The following is a 19,040-nucleotide window of genomic DNA, read 5'->3' as shown; positions in this document are numbered from 1 at the left end:
TGTATTAATTGATCTTTATCATTAATTTAAGATTCGTTGAGATGAATAATTATGTTGCACGGTTATTGCGTTAAATCTGAATTCAAAGCTCATGGTTAGAGAAATTATTCACTATATATAAACTTAAGAGACCTTGTCAAACATACTTCAATAGTAAGTGAAAACTAAAATTTGGTCGGAAAAACAAACTAATGGTTTCATCCTAATCCATGTGAAATATTGGGTACAATTTTGTGTTATTGGGCGAAATTACAACCTAGCAAAATTGAAATAGAACTGTCCAAGTTACCCAAAATAAATAAAATAATAAAAATGTTGCTTATAAGATGTATTTCCCCTCTAAAAAAAGAAAAGAGATATTTCCAAGATGCTCATATGTTCAAATAGATTTTTAAATTTGTTCTAGATATTACAAGAGTTCACTTGTCTGCATTAAACATTCTCACAAAGTGTCAGAACAACACAAATGAATCTAAACAAATTGATCATGATTCTTGTACTATAGAATTGCTGTCACAAAAAATGCTTGGAGGACAGCCATGGTGACTCAAAATATGAACCACAAAGATTATTCCCAGTGCTGCAGTTACAACCAAAGAATAACAATAAAAAAGTTCATTCATATCTTGATATCATAATATGCTTTAAGAATATTTGTCCCTTTATCTTTCTTTCATCCCAAAACACGGTGCCAAATCTAATGCAGTGCTCAATAATTGAATAAATTAAAAAAAGTTTTATTTAATTACCTTTGACAAAATTGATTCAACAGAAACTCAATTATTTGTTTTATAAAAATAACCCTTAGGCTATGTTTGATTAATCATTTAAAATACATTGAACCACAGAAACATGTAAAAATTGAAGGAATTACAGTTCATTTCACATACAATTGAAATTGAAATCCCAAACACATTCATTTGAAAAGAGAAATGAAATTTTCCTAATGCATTTAAAATATACCTAAGATATTTGGAAAATAGATTTCAGAAATTCTGTTATTTTGGAGTCAATCCATAGCTGGATGGTTTGAATTATCAGTTCAGACCTATGCTCTTGTTAAGGTCCAACACTTCCGAATTGCAACAAACTCGACAACAATACAATAAACCTAGCAGTCAAAACTTAAATCCTGAATATCATTCTTCATCACTATGGTTTTTCATAATCACCGAATCATGCCTTTTTTCATAAATGAAACAACTTATCTGAAGGTTCATTTACCGACTGATGATCATCGATGGTGAGGATCAGGTCACAAAATTGCATTGTCATTTGTCAGCAAAGTAGTCTCTCACTAATTAATCAAAATCCCTATAGAACTGATTCAAGTTTCAACCACTTGTTTATGAGATTACTCCGTTGAAAATATTATTCACTTCACGTTCTACAGTTCTGGCCAACTCAACAGCTGATCCAACGTAAGTGTGCGGCGTTAACTTTAAGAGATAGGCCTTTGCATCATGTGGAATATCTAAGCCTTCGATGAAGTCTCTTATGCTCTCTTTGGTAATTGCTTTTCCTCTTGTTAGCTCTTTTAACTTCTCATAAGGCTCGGGATCACCGTATCTCCGCATAACCTAAATAAAGAATTTGCATACTATATTATTATTGCAGGATTTTGAAAGGTTAACAGCAACAAGCAACAACAAAAGGTAGGGCTGTTAAAAAAACGTTTAGTTCGTGAACTATCCGTCACAGATGGATTCCCTTCGGTTCGGTTATTGTTTTTAAAACTATCCGTCACAGATGGATTCCCTTCGGTTCGGTTATTATCAGTTAAGAATAGCAATTTGGTACAGTTCGGTTCACAAAGAATCAGCTCGGTTCAAAAAAGTACAGTTTGGTTCTTTTGTAAAGGTTCTTTCTTATTCAATTCGAAACCATGAAACAGGTGCACTTAACCTTTATACCATTTCGGTTCACGACAAACCATTAATGGTTTGGTTTAGTTTTACTTTTACCAAACTAATACAACAGTCTGATTTCCTTTGTGAAGTGAACCATGAAAAGTTCTAAATGAAGCATGCATCAAAGATAAGCACACTAATTTGAACACATTTCATCCTAAAACATCAGTATCATTGCAAATTTATATTGAAAACAATAATTGACTCGATTAGTATTTGTAGTTATGGAAGTATTTAATAAAATTTTAAACTAGATTAACAGGGCTTTTCCCCCATAATGTGTCATGAGCTAGTAAACTTTTAAGAAAAAAACTCTCCTAATGTTGTTCTACCAAGTACACAACCACACATCGTGCACTGAAGCACATCAATGGACTCAAGTCACAAATATATTTAAGGCATTCAATATAATATAAAAGAGATTAAACTAGATAAAAATGTAAAGACAAAAGAATATCAATACCGTTTGGATTGGTTCAGCAAGCACCTCCCAGCACTGGTCCAAGTCTTCGCTTAAGCGAGCTTTGTTGACCTAAATTGTGAATTGTTAATTATAACATTTACAAGAAAGCTCAACGAGTAAGCGAAGACTTACTACAATGAATCTAATAGTTGGGGCAACAAAATGTATAGCAATAATAATAATAATAAATATAAATATAATGTTTTATTATCATGAAAAGATAATCGTGCACAAACTCTAAAAAAAGTAGCACAAATCAATTGTTGGATTGCACACCTGAAGCTTCCCAATTCCTTGAAGTGTGCTTTTATATGCAAGAAGAGAGTGACCAAAATTTACACCCACGTTCCTTAAGACGGTTGAATCAGTCAAATCCCTCTGCAAAACAAAAAAGCACAAACTAAAAAGTATTACTTCTAAGATCTACTTGTATTGAGAACTTAGAAGGAATCAATGAGATAAATAGGGGAAATCAGAATAGAGGGATAAAAGGTCCATACACTAGGATAGCTTAGGTCACTCTTTCATGCAAGAACGCGCACACACATTACTAAACAAAACTATACTAACCACTTTCAGAAGATGTAATTGTAAAAGGATTTCATTTACATATGATTTCATTTACAAAACTATACTATACTAACCACTGTTAGAGTAAAGATTTTTTATCACTAAAAATATTTGATTTTAATCATAACTACTTCTAAAGTCACACATATGATTGGTTGTGATTTAGTGACAATGTAAAACATTTTATACCGACAGTGTATCAAAATTAAACTCATTGTAAAATCTTCTCAGTGTCACAGTTTAGAATAATGCCAACACATAATGATCGGAATAAAACAGAGAACATTAAAATCAAACTAAAGTAATTCTTGCCTGCCAACGTGAAATCGGCAACTTCATGCTTAGATGAGAAAAACCTCCATTAGCCACACCTAAGTTGCCTTCGCTGTTCTCAAAATCAATGGGATTCACTTTGTGAGGCATAGTTGAAGACCCGATCTCCCCAGCCTTAGTGGTCTGAAAAAAACCAGTTATGAAAAATGAAAACGATTGTTGTTTTGCTAAAAAGTAGGGTGTGACACTCTGGTCATAGATAATGTATTAGAAAACTCACCTGCTTAAAGTAGCCCAAAGATATATAGCCCCATACGTCTCTGTCAAAGTCGATTAATATACTGTTGAATTGGATGAATGAATGAAAAATCTTTGCCATGTAGTCATGGGTTTCAATCTGTTAACCAAGGGAAGTAATATAATCAGAAGGAATCATGAAATTAGCATCTTGTGAACAAATCGGTATGTATGATTAAATGATTGTGATCTCCTAGTGCTAACTTCAATTTTATACGCACTCAAGATATAACTATATATGTGTAAAACTGTGTTAAACCAGAATAGAACAAAAGGAAATAAAAATAAGAAAAATTTGATAACACACCTGAGCAACATAAGGATTAAAACCTAATCCAAGAGACTGTACAAACTCTTGTGCAATGCAAGGCCAGTTAACATCAGGATATGCAGCAAGATGTGCATTGTAATTTCCAACTGCACCGGCAAATTTCCCCAAAATCTCAACTTGAGATAGTTCCTTCCTTTCTCTGCTTAGCCTCACAGCAAATATTGCTATTTCCTTCCCCAAAGTTGTTGGTGAAGCTGGCTGAAGAATATCACAGGAAAATCACCAAGTTCAACCAAGACGGTTTAAGAATGAAAATCTGGCAACTAATAAAATTGAAGAATAATAATACTAACGAACAGAAATAATTGCTGAGTCAGCATTATTTGCAATATCTCAATATTACAATCTACAATGGTACATTTATTCTTAAATAATCAAGTAATAATGCACGAATCAGCTTACCTGGCCATGAGTGCGAGAAAGCATAGGAACATCGGCATTGTCTTTGGCCATTGTACACAACGCTTCGATTATTTTATCCATGACAGGAAACATAACAGCATTCATTGCTTCTTTCAGCATCAAAGCATGGGCAAGGTTATTTATATCCTCAGATGTGCAAGCAAAGTGGAAAAACTCAAGCACCTGTTGAAAAATATTTGTTTAAAAATTACACAATGCCATCAAGGGTCTGTTTGGATTAATTATTTGAGCTTATCTACTGATATAAGCACTTGTGATAGCTTATGGGAACATCTGATCACATGTACATAAGCTGTTTTCAGCTTATTTTCACAAGTTCTCCATGATAGTTTATGGAAACATTGCATCAATAAGCGCTTATATTATAAGCATTTCATTAAATTGTTAATCAAACAGACCCAAAACTCAAATAGAAAGTAATGTACAATCACGAAGCACAAAAAAATAACAAAGTGAATCACAACCTTGGCAATTTCAGCATTTGATTGGCACTTCTGTTTCAAGAAATACTCCACAGCTTTAACATCATGATTTGTAATCCTCTCAAAATTTTTAATCTCCTTAACCTCTTCTTCACCAAAGTCATCAATCAAATCTTGTAAGAAAGACTTGGAATCTTCACTAAAAGCAGGAACCTCAGTGATTTCACTAATTTCAGCAAGCTTCAGCAACCATTTAATCTAGAACAACATAAACACATACATAACATTAGAAAAACAATAAAAAAATAGTTCTTTAAACAAACGGGTATCCAAAATCTGTTGAATATGGCACATATATAGACACAGAAATATGGCAAGGGGTGGGGGAGCTGAGCTAGCAAAGGTTCCGTATCCCACGGTACGTTTCAGGGATATTATTCTAGTCTGGACTGTAATACTGTATGTATGGCTTGTAACATTGTAAACCCTAATCCACTCAAGTAATATTCAGAACTATAGCTACTCTATAGTCACAGAGGTAGGCACAATTGACCGAATTGTGTGAACAAACGATCATATTCCATTGCTTGCAATTTACATTATCTTTAATCTTCCGTTACTAGTTTTTGTTCTAACAAAACCAAAGAAAAATAAATAACGGGGTACCTCAACAATGACCCTATACTAGTAATTGAGTCCATATAAACACAAACATAACATTAGAAGCACAATAAAAAAGAGCTCTTTAAGCAAAAGGATAGTGAAAACATCAAAGAACAAACAATGGGATACCTCAACGATGACCCTGACCCTATAATAATTCACTTCATCTATGAACACAAACATAACATTAGACAAATAATAAAAAACAGTTCTTTAAGCTCTTAAAGCATAAGGGTATCAATAAATTAGGAAAAAACTATAGGGTACCTCCGCAATGACCCTATAGAAATTGAGTTCGTATATAAACCACAAACATAACAATAAGAAAGGGAACTTTAAGCAAAAGGGCCATCAAAAAATGAGAAAATAAGAAAAAGGTGTACCTCAACAATGACCCTAAAGTAATTGAGACCATATTCACTCATGAAAGGAGTTAATTCTTGAACTTTTTGACGATAACGACCATCTAATGGGGATAAAGCTGTTAAAGTAGAGAGTTCAAATTCGCAGGAATGAGCTTGGAACATGTTGGTATTGGCGGTGGCGATAAGGGATTTGGAGGTGAAGTGAGAGGGAAAAGAGAAGGAAAGATGAGAAGGAAAAGGGTGTGTTGGTTTTTGAGGGATGAGGGGATTGAAAATTCGAACTTGGGCGGTGTGTGAAAGTGTCATGAGTGAGGTATGTTATGAACAAATGCTTCAAACTATGGCTTCTTCTATTTTGCTCCGGTATTCATATAGTGTCAATCCTAACCAAAGGTTGTAAAAACCGGACCGGGAACCGCGCTCCAATCCGGTTCGGCTGGCTAAAAAACCGCTGATACAATAAACCGGAAAAAACCCCAGAAAACTAAAAAATTTATTCTGTTTATGTTTCCATAAACCAGAAAACTAAAAAACCCCAGAGATTGAGAGAGAGAAACAAGGAAGGAAAAGCAAATTATTCTGTTTATGTTTCCATGAGAGTATTATTGCAGGTACAATAGAACTAAAAAAAAAAAATAGGAGAAGAAGAAAGATTAACGCAAGAGAGAGATGCAAAGCTAGAGGCGGCTTCTGATAGCTCATCTCTGGCTCAAAGTTGTAAATTATAATTTAGGGTTTAATAATGGATTGGGCTTGTAAAAGAAGCCCATGTTGATTTTTTTTTTTTTTTTTGTTATTATCATAAATTACTATTACTAGCTAAAAAAAATAGAAATACGTATTTTTGAAAGAAAGAAAATAGACTAATGTGTGTAAATTCAACATAGCGCCACTTAATTTTTTTATTTTTGGATTACTTACTATATTATTATATATTTTTTTTTGGAATTATATAATAAAATAAACATTAATTTTTAAATCCGGTTGAACCCCGGTCTAACCCCGATTGAACCTTGAAACCCTGAACCCATACCTACACCGGTTTAATGTCCGGTCCGGTTTTGATTACATTGGTAGTAACTATCGTTTGAGTATGAATATTGTGTTGGTTACAAATATAGTTTTTGACACTTTAGTAAAAAACAAATTTGGGTAAAGTTTTAATTGTAGTAACTATTGTTTGAGTATGAATATTGCGTTTGTTACAAAATATAGTTTGTAACACTCTAGTTTGTTACACATTTTTTTTAAATGATAAAGGCAAAAAATTGGACATTTGTGTTTGTTACATTTTTATTTTAATATTTAAATTTATTCTTGTCACATTTTTTTTAAATGATAAAGGCAAAAAATTGGACATTTTTTTTTAATATTTAAATTTATTCTTATCTATTTGTTAGATGTGTTATTTGTATTGAAAATTGAGAACATTTTTAGAAAGAGAAAAAGTCAACCCAAAAGAGCTGGAAATGGTAATTTTCTTTATATATAGTATAGATATAAAACTCCTCCTTTGGGCGAACTCAAACATTGTAGAGGAATGTTAGCAACACTCACTTTTCAACACTCACTGTTTTATTGGAGGAAATCAATGTATGTCCCACCACTTTGTGTAGGTTCAATTTTCAAAGTATAGACCAAGAATGATTTAAATCAATAAGAGAGTGAGTATTAGAGAGAATATTCAAAAGAGAGAGTTGCTAACATTACTCAAAACTAGACTTTTCACCCGTGCTGTCGCCCGGGTCAACTTAGGCTGTCGATATAGCAATTTAAGATAAAAATGTATCATATATTCCATACATTGTGGTCCTCCATACCATTCCCCAATTTACATAACAATAATTGGTCAATACAGTGGATCCGAAATCAAGCACACCAAATGCTTGGGCAACAAATGATGAAATTGTGATATTGGATTTGATTTGACAGAAGGGATTCGAATGGGAAGGATGAAGAGGAGAAGGGATTGGAATGGGAGAGAAGAGAAGAGGCATGAATGGTGATGAAAGAACCCTAATTTTTGGGGTTTCTCAAAAAAATTGCCTTTTATACTTGCCACGTGGACAAAAACTAAAGGAAGTTTAATATTTTGACAGACCGGATTTTTTTGACCGACGGAAACACAATTAAAGGACCAAAAGGTGAGTTTTATTACTTATGGGACCAAAATGAAAACCGGAAATTATATAAGGGATCAAATGACCTATTAAGCCTTTTTTTTTAAGACTCCACTCATTGAATGCTGCGACCCATTATATGCGTTTCATGCTCTTGAAAACTTTTTTTTTTTTTTGCAAAAGAATTTATAAGGGCAACTAAATTTTTTAATTTAACCCAAACAATACTTGAAAAAACATTCGCACAGCAGGGAAATTAATTGCACAGCCCAGCCAATTGCCAGGTGCTAATTTTTTCAAATCACCTACTTGTAATGGATAATTTTTTTATTTGAAATAACCATGGTCAGATCAAAAGCATATCCATTTAACAACACAGCCCAGCCAATTCATCTACTTATTTTTTGGACGTAGTAAAAACTACCTAGACTATACTTATTCGTCTGTACCTAATAAGTTCATCAAGGCATCCTAACCTTGCATGGACCATACACATGTAGGACTGTCCAAATTAGCATGTACATAAAAAGTTAATAAGTCCTTCGTAAAGTTAAATGTTATAGTTAACGAAATAATGTGGATACGACTTTTTAAACTGGGGACCGCTATAAAGCTAAATTGTAAAATTTGTAAATATAAATATAAAACTCAATGTGTTACTTGCATACATTTTTTTTTTTTGAATAATTTCGAATTTACCATGTCCAGGATTAGTTAATAAGTCCTTAACAAACTTAAAATCTATAGTTAAATAAATAACTTTGCACAGGACTTTTAATATTGAGGGCAACTATAAGTTTAGTTTGATAAATTTGCAAATACAAATAATGGCCAACTTATAGTTAAATAAATAACTTGCATAGGACTTTTAATAATGGGGGCAACTATCTCGTCAGATTGATAAATTTGTAAACATACAAAAAAAAAAAAAAAAAACTCAACGTGTTAATTATATTCATTTTTTAATAAAGGCATATGCTTATGTTCATTTTGTAAATATACAAAAGAAAAAAAAACTCAACGTGTTAATTCTTTCAAATTTTTTATAAAAGCATTAATCGATCAACTTACCCTAAGAGGTCAGCTCCTAACCTTTGACAAATTTTATGATGATTGTTATTTGTGCTTAAAAAAATCAAGATAGCTATATATATGTAGGTGTGTTCCATTAATAATCCTCTTCCCACACCACATATAAATAATATATATAGTTAAATGTAAATAATGGCCCAAATGGAGGGTTGGATTATTAAGTCTGAGGTATTATAAACTTGAGTAGTATAGTCCAAAGCTTGAAGCGTAGCAACTTATAAAGGCTGATAAGCGAATGTAAACTTGATAAATGTAAACTTGATAAATAATAATAACTGATAAGCGTATAATACAAACAAAACTCCATGTTCATCACGTCATTGCATGGAATCCCAAAGGTTGAACAATGCAGAGCAATAAGAAAAACTAAACTTAAAAGATAAAAGATCAACAACACTCTTAAGATAGACAACAAACAATCCTAATAACGATAGACCACAACAAACAGCTTCTCATTCCTGCCAAAATATGGAGCACCAATAATGACACGGTCACCAGCCTTAAACCTCCGCCCCTTGCCATGTTGTTCCATCCACCTCCAATGATAAAGTGTGGGTGAGGGCCTTCTTCAAACTGGAGTGTGCAGTTCCATATACACCCACACTCATCCACTATACTCAGCTCAGAAGTCCTCCTGTCCAATGCAAGCTTGGTGAATCCAAAATCTGCCAAGTCCTTCAAAACGGAGAAAAATAATGTTAGTTCATGTGTTAACAAAATAATAAACATGATAGTTAATTCCTTAAACAAAATGTACCAAGCATCCAACAACTATCTCTTCAGCAGCAAGCCTTTTGTCATAAGTCAGTTGAAAGTTAAACTCGTTATGGACAAAAGGCACCGGATCAGCATTCATCAGGTTCATGGGTCCTCCATTTCTTTCTATAACGAATCTCATAGGAGGATTGAAACTGGGACAACGCATTTTCCTACCAAACCTATCTCTGAGACGGATATCAAACCTCCACGAAACACCAGGGTTACCCACGCACCGAGCTTTAATTTGTAAAAATCGCGCAAAGCATTCCAGCCCTTGGTGAAAAAAACTGTAGCATTGTTGCGTTCGACCAAGACCTCGAACTGATTGTGCTTCTGATCCACCAGCGTCGCATACCTACCTAGCTGATCACCAAACTCACGCAAAAACATTGTTGGCAACACATCAACGCCCTACAAACGCAAATAAAAGTATGGCAAAATACCTCTCTGGGTCCTTTAAGTTTCACGTTTGTAACAGATAGGTCCTTTAAGTTTCAAAGGTTACAGATAGGTCCTTTAAGTTTCTAAGGTTTCAGATAGGTCCTTAACGGAGGTTGATAGAAAGGACCTATCTGAAACAAACTCGAAACTTAAAGGACCTATCTGAAACCTTAGAAACTTAAAGGACCTATCTGTAACCTTTGAAACTTAAAGGACCTATCTGTTACAAACGTGAAACTTAAAGGACCCAGGGAGGTATTTGGCCTAAAAGTATCAGCAACTCAATTGAAAGTTTGGTGAGCGTAAAAACGATAGTGTTTGACAACGAACGTACATATTCGACATCAAACGGAACCATAGAAGTCCTGAACCTCATACGCAATTTGTGGAGGATCGTGCTCGGTTCACCTTCAGGATGATCATCCAGGGGTGTTGGAAAGAAAAAGAAAAAAAAACGTAAGTCTCAATTCATATATTTGATAAGAGGTTGTGTACATATGGAGTAGATAGACAAAACACTTCAACCTGTCAAAGCGCGGAATGCTAGCAAGGGTTGAGTGCTGTTGTGCCACATTTTTTTGATTATACAGTCCTTTGATTATGCAGACTATTTTCAACCGCGGGTGAAAGGACTCCTTCAGGGTTCAATATATATAGATGGATAAATCACTAAGTAAAAAGTGTTATGATGCCTTGGAAACATAGAACCCATTAAATGCTACCTTAGGAACATCAAAAGACTCATATCAGCATGGTTAGTAGGAAAGTTTTTGATGGAAAATATAAATTTGAAATTTTTTAATTAATTTTCACAACAAACCGTGTAATTGAAATTTTAACAACCTAGGTCATTATAGTAGATGATTAGGGTGCCAAAAGGTAATTAGGTTTAGGGTTAGCAATGTACCTTTGGATTAGATATAAAGTAGATAGATTGTATTGGTTTAGGGTTTTGGAGTGTTTATATTAATTCTTCAAATTCAATTTATGTTGTTATAATATTCTTAAAATTAAAAATATAGTAATCATAAATATTAATTATCATTCTCTAAAAAGTTCCTCTTTCAAAAAATGCAAGATTTTATCATTTTCCCCAGTATTTTCTACTGTTCAAAGCCTTCTTTGTCCCCTCCCCTCCAATCTCCCAAACAAAGTTTTAGTAATGATGATTGCAATTGTCAATTGTGTCCTTTGAGTTGCCGTCACTTGCTAGTGAGCATATAATGAGGATGGAATGTCTGATACGACATGTGGTAGTGCCTTAGGAAGAACCTGGATTCTTGGATCCTACATGCGGTTCTTAGTTCATTGTTTTGAGGGAGTGTGACTCAAATGTGAGTTTTTCCTGCTTCTTTTTCTTGTCTATATGTGTGAGTGCCTCTTTTCGAATGAATTTTTGCTACTGCCTCATTTTAGATCTTTCATGTTCATGTCTTCTATGTTGGTGGTTCCTAAGACTTGTCCTCGTGTCATTACTTGCTTTCGTTATTCTGAAGTCTTTGCTCTCTAGTTTTTTCAAAAATATATATTGCTTCTTTGTTAAGTTACATTATCTTCTTCTTATCTCAGAAAATAAAAACTGATAGAATATTATTGTCATTAATCAATAGTATATTTGTAATTATTTATATTTAATTTTATTTATGTATATCATTATTGATAGGTTTGACTAAACCTATTATTATTGTATATATGTCCCTTACAAACATGAATAAGACAAGAAAGCAATTTTACAATAGAAAATACGTTACTGTTCTCCTCTTTCATGGTATCATCTGCCTTCTTTCCAGCGTGACACACAAACCGCTGCTGCCTTTCTTTTCTCAACAAAACCGCCGTGCCTGTTTCTTCTTCAACAACAGGTCACCGCCGTCGACTGTTCTTCTTCAACAACAGGTCGCCGCCGTCCCCTGTTCCTCCTCAACAACAGGTCGCCGCCGCCGCTGCCTTCTGTTTTCCGACCAACCCTTTTTCTTTTGTCTGCACTCTTCTCTATTCCAATTCTTTTCTAATTCTGTTCAGAGGTATCAACATGTCTTCTACTCCTGCCATGTCATCCTCCGCCGCCGCATCTTTCACGGCCTCTGCTTCTGGTTCGGCAAAATCAGACTTTCATCCGGCCCTTGCCGTCACCAACATCAAAAACAGCATTCCCTTTGTGCTCGAGATGGAGAAGGATCACTACACCATGTGGGCTGAATTGTTTGAGGTTCATGCTCGTGCCCACAAGGTTATCGACCACATCATTCCTCAACCCGGAAAAGAAAAGCCTGCTTCCACTGATGCTAATTTTGAAATGTGGACAATTCTTGATTCGACGGTCCTTCAATGGATTTATTCCACCATATCATTTGATCTTCTTACCACCATTATGGAAAAAGGATCCACTGCTATGGCTGCCTGGAACCGTTTAGCTGATATATTTGAGGACAATCAAAACTCCCGTGCCGTTGCCCTTGAACAAGATTTTTCATCCACTCGTATGGAGGATTTTCCTAATGTTTCTGCATATTGTCAGCGTCTCAAGCAACTATCTGATCAATTGAAGAATGTTGGAGCACCAGTCAGCAGTCACCGTTTGGTCCTTCAACTGGTTTCCGGACTATCTGAGCCATATCGTGGGGTTGCCACCTTGATTCGCCAAAGTAACCCCTTGCCATCATTTTTCCAGGCTCGCTCTATGCTCACCTTGGAAGATCAATCCGGCTTGGCAAAAATGCACAGCACTAGTTCTCCCACTGCTTTGCACACCACTGTTCCACGAGACTCAGATGCTTCCTCCCAGCAGCGCTCCAATCGTCGTCAGAACAATCGCTCTGGTTCACGTTCACACTCTTACTAGGAGAGTTTATTATAAGGCATGGCAAAGGAAAAATTGACCTGCAAGTCCTCCATAATGGTTAATCATGTTTATAAGTCATGTGTTTCACTAGCAAGTATTCTCCATAACCATCATTTGAAAACTTTTGAACATAACAAGTGACTATGTTGGTTACAATTGTATTAAACGAAAAACAAATTCAAAAGATAAGTCCAATTAAATAATTTCAATTTAAATTAAATATGTATGTGGTTTCATGAGAAGTTTGAACAAGTAAATCAGAATTTGAGTCATAGTTCAACGGAAACGACAACCAAATTTGGAAGTAGTGTTGTAAAGGGAAAATTTGGTACCTCTGGCTTTGCAACACTAACAAAGCTAAAAAGTGTACTTTTCTTCATTTGAAGCATCAACTACACCAACATGTGCAATCAGCTTGAGTCTTAACCACCTGATCAAAAGAAACCAGCCTCCTTCTCTCAGACTCTTGCGAGAATTAAAAGCTGAATTAGAGAAATAAACTCAAAGTGAAGGGAAAAAAAAGGTGTGATAAAAGCAATACAAAGCCAAAGGCAAAACAATGTATTAACAAACTTTTAAAAAAAGCAAATTCAATAAGAGTTCTGCAGCACTGACAGACCATACATACATAAAAAAAAATGTAAAAGCATATCAAGTTACTCACATGTTCCAATTTTGTCTTTACATTTTTCTTGAAGTCCAAAAAACGATTTCTACTTAAATCATGTACAACTTGGATTAAAAAAAATTAAAAAAATGTCCTGTTTTTAAGCCTAAAAGGCTTGAAATGAAAAATGGTTACTTTTAAAAAGCTAAGAAAGGTAAAAGACCATGGATATCTAAAAAAAAATGGTTGACTAAATTTGAATGCATAAAGTGATTTGCTCAATTTTTCACCAACCATTTTCATACTACTCATCCTTAACAAAATAAAAAATCACATCTTTTGAATCAAATAGACTAGAAACTAGCTCCAAGAGAGAGAGAGACAAAGTTTCAAGTTATAAATAGCAAACATGTTACGAACACAAGGGACTCATCCAACTGAAATTTACAAGAATTAGAAAATTCAATATGTCATATCATAAAGTTCAACCATATCCACATCATCCACAAAAAAAAAACATTAAAAACAAAACTTTTTTTCAAAAATATTGAATTATTAATATATACCAAATCCATTTCCAACTTCAATGGAAGCATTTTGATGGCTACTCTTCCTGCAAAGACCACCTCCATAAAGACACACGCCCTCTTGAACTTTGATAACCTTATGTTACTATTTGTCTTCATTTGTATTTGTTACTTGCAAACCTGCCAAATGTTTAACAAAAGACAATTTAGAAATACTGACAAATTTTGTATAACTTTTTAGCTAAGGCAGCAAATATAGTTTGAAAAAAGGTCCAGATTGTATGTCAGATATGGCAGCAAGAAAAATACGGCTATAGCAGAAAAAACCTTAAAATGTGGGAAGAAAATCAAAATGTTGCCCTGTAAAGCCTTCCCTATAACAAGTTCAACCTTCCCATAAAAAACAAAAGTATTTATTGTATTTCAATTCCCTTACCTTCCCCAGATAAAGCCTATAGGATTTTAACAATTTACTCTTATAGGCAGTAGTATTTAAAGTCTTGCCATGTCCATAAAGGTAAAACCTTTCATACTGTTTGCTAGCTTAATTATGATTATTTTTCCTTCAGATTGGCTATGCATTTATTGTGTTGAATGACCTTTCATAAATTATCTTTCAACATCATGTCTACATAAACTTGGTAAAAAAAAAAATTGAAATTTAAGTGATGGAAACCATTCAAGGAGAAACTGGAGGGAAAATGTATAAAGAAACTCTTTCTTTCCAAAATATTTACTGGCCTTTGTAACATGTACGCATATATGCATAATGTAATTGTAATACCTAAAATAGCAACTGCCAGTGGTTATTCCATAAATAATAAATTGTATTACATTTATCACTCAAATATTTTCACTGGACATTTATCTGTGTAAATTTTATCTTCCAATAATTTCCTTCAAATAACTAGAGGGGAAAGAATTTACTGTACCTGAACCATCAAGAGGAGTCGTGGCTGCTCCAGTTATGACACCTACAAGGTATTAAACTTATCATTCTCACTTTCAACAAAGGCTTGCACCATATTAAAGGCACTATGAAATAGACGAAAATACGAATAAAACCAATATAGAAAACCAAAATGCTTAGAAATGTGGATGAACGTATAACAAAGTTGTAAAAATCACCCAAATTCAATTGATGAAATGAGAAAGATATTGAAGAGTCTTAATCATTATGATGCCCTTGGATTTAGCCGCCACAGAGATCTATGCAGCAGTTATGAAAAAGGAATACTAGAAAGGGGTATTCATCGTTATCAAAATAACCTCGTCGTTATCAAAGGCAATTAATACTTTTTACACTAATCAATTTGCTCTCTATTTTCTTTAAGTGCTTAGGTACCAATTATAAATAATACTTTTTCAGCCTCTAAATTTAGCATTCAAAAATACCAAAAACAAATACAAAGCTGATTTCTCATAAGCTTGTGACATTATTTGCAAAATAAACACTTAAATGATAAGCACTTTAGTTTATTTGGATGCAACTTAGTTATAATACAAAGCTACAAACACCAAAAGCACAAGCCAAGCAAAAAAGATCCGTACAAAAATAAGAACAAAATAGGATACAAGTCTTGCCATTACAAAAAAATACGTGTTCGGAAACTGAATTGGAGAGTAGAAAATAAAAATAAGTGTCGGGTACATTTTTGTTCAAATTTGTTAAAATATTCTGCTCCTTGCATTCAAGTTAGTTTAAGAAAACAATAGAGTTCTAAATTATTACATATATGCCATTAATGAAAACTATGTATTGTGTTTTTTCAATTCCAAATTTAAATTGCAAAAAGAGAAAACTAAAACTGAAAAACATGTTTTAGTTCTCAGTTTTTTAATTTTAAAAACAATAAAATTGAAAACAATTTTCAAAAACAGTAATTCAAAAACATTATGCTCAAACAATTTTTATATATAGCTGTTTATGAAAACTCATTCAAACAGGCCCAAAATCAAATATGTTTTACTCTTACATAATTTTAAAAACAAAAAAACTACTGGTTCAGAAAACAAAGATGAGCAATATCAAAATGCAACAGATGAAGAATATCAAACAACCCTGAATTTCTTACTAAATACTTCAATCAATCAATCTTAAATAGAAATTACCTTCATTGCTGGGTTCCTCTCTCTTCATATCCAATACAATCCAACAACAGTATTTCTCAACATATTATTAAGCTTATTCACTGCTCCTGCAAAATCAGGAAGAAAAAGGATTCTGAGAGGAGATAAAAGTAGCAAGGAAAAAAAAAGACATGCAGAACCAACAATAAGTGAAATAAAAGTGAAATGATTTAGATTTACATTTTTGCGAAGTTTGATGCGATTATTGCTGGGAAAACTACATCGAAGTTCGATTGATGAATAAGGCCGGAATTGCTCGGAAAACACCAAAAAAAAGTTAATTTTTCAATCTATTCGGGTATAAAGATAGAAAAGGTTGAAGAGAAGAAGAAAAGTAGGTTTTTTTTGCCAAACAAGGCTGAGATTGACGGTGGTTGACGGATAAAATCCGGCGGTAGCGAGAAGAGAAGGAAAAGGGCAGCGTGTTTCAGTATCAGGAGGAAATGAGGGAGAGAATACAAGGTTGAGGGTTAATGATAGGTGATTGGGCTTGGCCCAATTTCAGTTAGTGTCGGGGTGTATGCCTAAAACTATGGTGTGTATATTAATATCTCTAAAATTACATTTTTATTGAATTTAGTAAAATAATTTCGAACCTAGAGATTATATCATTTAATTTTTAAAATACATACATCCTGAAACATATCTCCAAAAGTTTTTTGACAAAATATCTCCAAAAGTTGATTATTTTTTAAGGGAAATTTTTATTATTTTCTGTTTTGAAAGGGGGAAAAGTTTATTATTTTTTGGGATTGGTAGAGAGAAAGAAGTGAGATTGAACCAAATACACAAACTGCAAATTCCCCACATCCCTCACGTGTTCATTCAATTTCTATGGAATATGTCCAAGGTGTAAATATAATTCAACAAAAAGGTTCTCATGTTATATTCAAGAATGCAGTTTATCTATTATTGAGCAGTGCTTGCATGTTATATTCAAGTTGTTGATTTATATTCTAAACAGTGCTAGAAGCACCCACACCAGCAAGTTATATTAAAAAATGCATCATTTCTGAACATACAGTTAGAAAGAGAACTAACACATTTTATGATCAGTGCTTGCATTCTATTCAAGAATCGTTGATTTACAACACACCAGAAGTCCAATAAAGGTACTTAAAAGCATGTTCCAATTAATAATCAAGGTAATGAAACTCATCCATGCACAGATTGCATAAAATGCATAAGGTTGTATATTTTTTTTCTTCAATATTGTCCATTAAACTTTTTAATGTAGAGATAAATTTTGGCATTATTCCTTACCAAGGTTGGTTGTCTGATTCCAGCTGCAGAGTGGAAGATGCTGATTAGATACCAACGTTCTGCTTAATACACCCTTTTGAGATTCCTGCACACAATAATTTAGTTTATTAACAGTGAACTTAAGTGATAGGTTGAGGTTGACCATGTGCAGTTAAATTTCTACTATAAGAATGTAATCTTTGATTGTATAATCCAATATCAATAACTCTTTCATAAATATTTCCTCTTTCTTAAGTTTATTCTAAAGGTTAGTGAAAAATGGAGATTTTTTTCAAGAACGCAAAATAAAAAAGACAAGAAATGGAGCAAGGAGGATAATCATATGCAAATGTTACACAACACAAGAAACCTTCACAAACCTATTGGATGCAGCAAATGTAAGTCATACATCTCAAAATGCGAGTCTTCTGCGAAGAATCGTAACAAAGCACAATGCAAAGACTAAGGAAATATATTGTTTTTAAATGTTGAAAAATAGTTAGATGGCTTTTAAAATGGGAATATATTATTCATAATCATTAAAAAAAAAAAACTAACTGAAAATAGTTTTGATTGAAGGGCAAGTGAGGAAAAGAATTCGTAACTAACAAGGAAAAGACTAAGGAAATACAAATGAAAATAAACTAAAAGAATGTAGATATTTAGTTCCTATTATAATACTCCAGGAATAATAATAACTAATATGAAAAGTTATGCAACTAAAAGTTAATTGCAATAAATTTTGATTGAGGCTTTGATCAAGTGTTAAGAAAATATAACTAATACAATATTTAGTTTAACTATCCTGTAATTACTCTGATTGAGAAAAAGTGATTAAGTGATTTCACTACAGCTTATGTTTTTATACATATGAAGAATGCATTATATTTACCAATAACTTGTGTCATAGTTTGCAGCTGTAAACATTTCAAATCTTTTATTCAAAGATGCCTCCCTTAGATTTCTACACACCCACTAAAGTATCATTTAAGATGTCTCTCTTTTTTCTATTAGGCCATATCATAGTAAATTAAGTATAACAAACATAAAAAAATCTTTCCAACAACTTTGGAGGAAAAAAATTAACTTGTGTTAGTATTTATTCTCTTGTTTTAAATACTACAAGAAAAAATGTAAGATGCATCATCTTATAATTATTTCGATTTGCATTATTTAAATCAAACAAGTTTAATTTACTTGCAACAGTTCTTACTTACAAATCAGGATCAAAGGTGGACAATACTTGTGTAATCATCTTAATGGAAACAATATACAAGTACAACAAACACAAATGAAGGTTATCAGAAAGTTCATACCCACATGGAGGCGGAAAGCAAGCTTTCATTTTTGAGTTCCGTTCAAGGGTGACTTCTGTAAGGAGCTTTTATACATTGAGTCATTGACCTCCCTGCATCATAAGCAAGACATCAACAATTATTCCATATAATAAAAATAAAACCTATAATTAACTTGATTATTTTATTTAAGCGATTTATTAGAATTCAGTAAATTTAATGGTTTTTAATTATTTTTGCCATTCAGTCATAACTGTTTGCAGGAATA

General features: G+C 33.2%; 2 protein-coding genes and 2 long non-coding RNA genes across 5 annotated transcripts; 1 reads left to right on the top strand and 3 right to left on the bottom strand.

Moving 5' to 3' along the window:
- Positions 1-861: 861 nt before the first annotated feature.
- On the bottom strand, positions 862-6,412 carry LOC146920886 (uncharacterized). The gene is made up of 9 exons (XM_085714318.1): positions 5,736-6,412; positions 4,732-4,947; positions 4,247-4,429; positions 3,821-4,042; positions 3,497-3,613; positions 3,256-3,399; positions 2,650-2,751; positions 2,374-2,442; positions 862-1,580 (listed from the first exon to the last, which is right to left on the bottom strand). The coding sequence occupies exons 1-9, from the start codon at positions 6,021-6,023 to the stop codon at positions 1,347-1,349; spliced, it is 1,575 nt and encodes a 524-aa protein (XP_085570444.1). The 5' UTR covers positions 6,024-6,412; the 3' UTR covers positions 862-1,346.
- A 3,142-nt stretch (positions 6,413-9,554) lies between these two features.
- On the bottom strand, positions 9,555-9,826 carry LOC146920885 (uncharacterized). Its single transcript, XR_015011941.1, has 2 exons — positions 9,687-9,826; positions 9,555-9,604 (listed from the first exon to the last, which is right to left on the bottom strand). It is a non-coding gene; the product is annotated as an uncharacterized LOC146920885 (long non-coding RNA).
- Positions 9,827-9,958: 132 nt separating this feature from the next.
- Positions 9,959-10,783, bottom strand: LOC146920884 (uncharacterized). Its single transcript, XR_015011942.1, has 3 exons — positions 10,655-10,783; positions 10,464-10,537; positions 9,959-10,099 (listed from the first exon to the last, which is right to left on the bottom strand). It is a non-coding gene; the product is annotated as an uncharacterized LOC146920884 (long non-coding RNA).
- Positions 10,784-11,487: 704 nt separating this feature from the next.
- On the top strand, positions 11,488-13,453 carry LOC146920883 (uncharacterized). Of its 2 annotated transcripts, XM_085714316.1 has the most exons (2): positions 11,488-12,880; positions 13,285-13,453. In XM_085714316.1, exons 1-2 carry the CDS (start codon positions 12,162-12,164, stop codon positions 13,388-13,390), a joined length of 825 nt encoding a protein of 274 aa, XP_085570442.1. In that variant the 5' UTR covers positions 11,488-12,161; the 3' UTR covers positions 13,391-13,453. The 2 variants fall into 2 exon arrangements, with proteins under 2 accessions (XP_085570442.1, XP_085570443.1); XM_085714317.1 differs by lacking the exon at positions 13,285-13,453 and having other exon boundaries at positions 11,488-13,028.
- The last annotated feature ends 5,587 nt before the right edge of the window (positions 13,454-19,040 follow it).

This window comes from Medicago sativa, chromosome 5 (assembly GCF_051527215.1).
Source record: "Medicago sativa cultivar Bolivia chromosome 5, Bolivia_mono, whole genome shotgun sequence".
In the NCBI taxonomy this organism is placed as follows: Eukaryota; Viridiplantae; Streptophyta; class Magnoliopsida; order Fabales; family Fabaceae; genus Medicago; species Medicago sativa.
This window is presented reverse-complemented; position numbering and strand designations above follow the sequence as displayed.

Coding starts and splice junctions, on each gene's coding strand:
- LOC146920883 (XM_085714316.1), top strand. CDS start 12,162: ATGTCTTCTACTCCTGCCATGTCATCCTCCGCCGCCGCATCTTTCACG. Junction 12,881..13,284: donor TCTCCCACTGCTTTGCACAC/CACTGTTCCACG, acceptor GAAGTAGTGTTG/TAAAGGGAAAATTTGGTACC.
- LOC146920886 (XM_085714318.1), bottom strand. CDS start 6,023: ATGACACTTTCACACACCGCCCAAGTTCGAATTTTCAATCCCCTCATC. Junction 4,043..4,246: donor TTTCTCGCACTCATGGCCAG/GTAAGCTGATTC, acceptor GATATTCTTCAG/CCAGCTTCACCAACAACTTT. Junction 2,752..3,255: donor TGCCGATTTCACGTTGGCAG/GCAAGAATTACT, acceptor TTTGTTTTGCAG/AGGGATTTGACTGATTCAAC.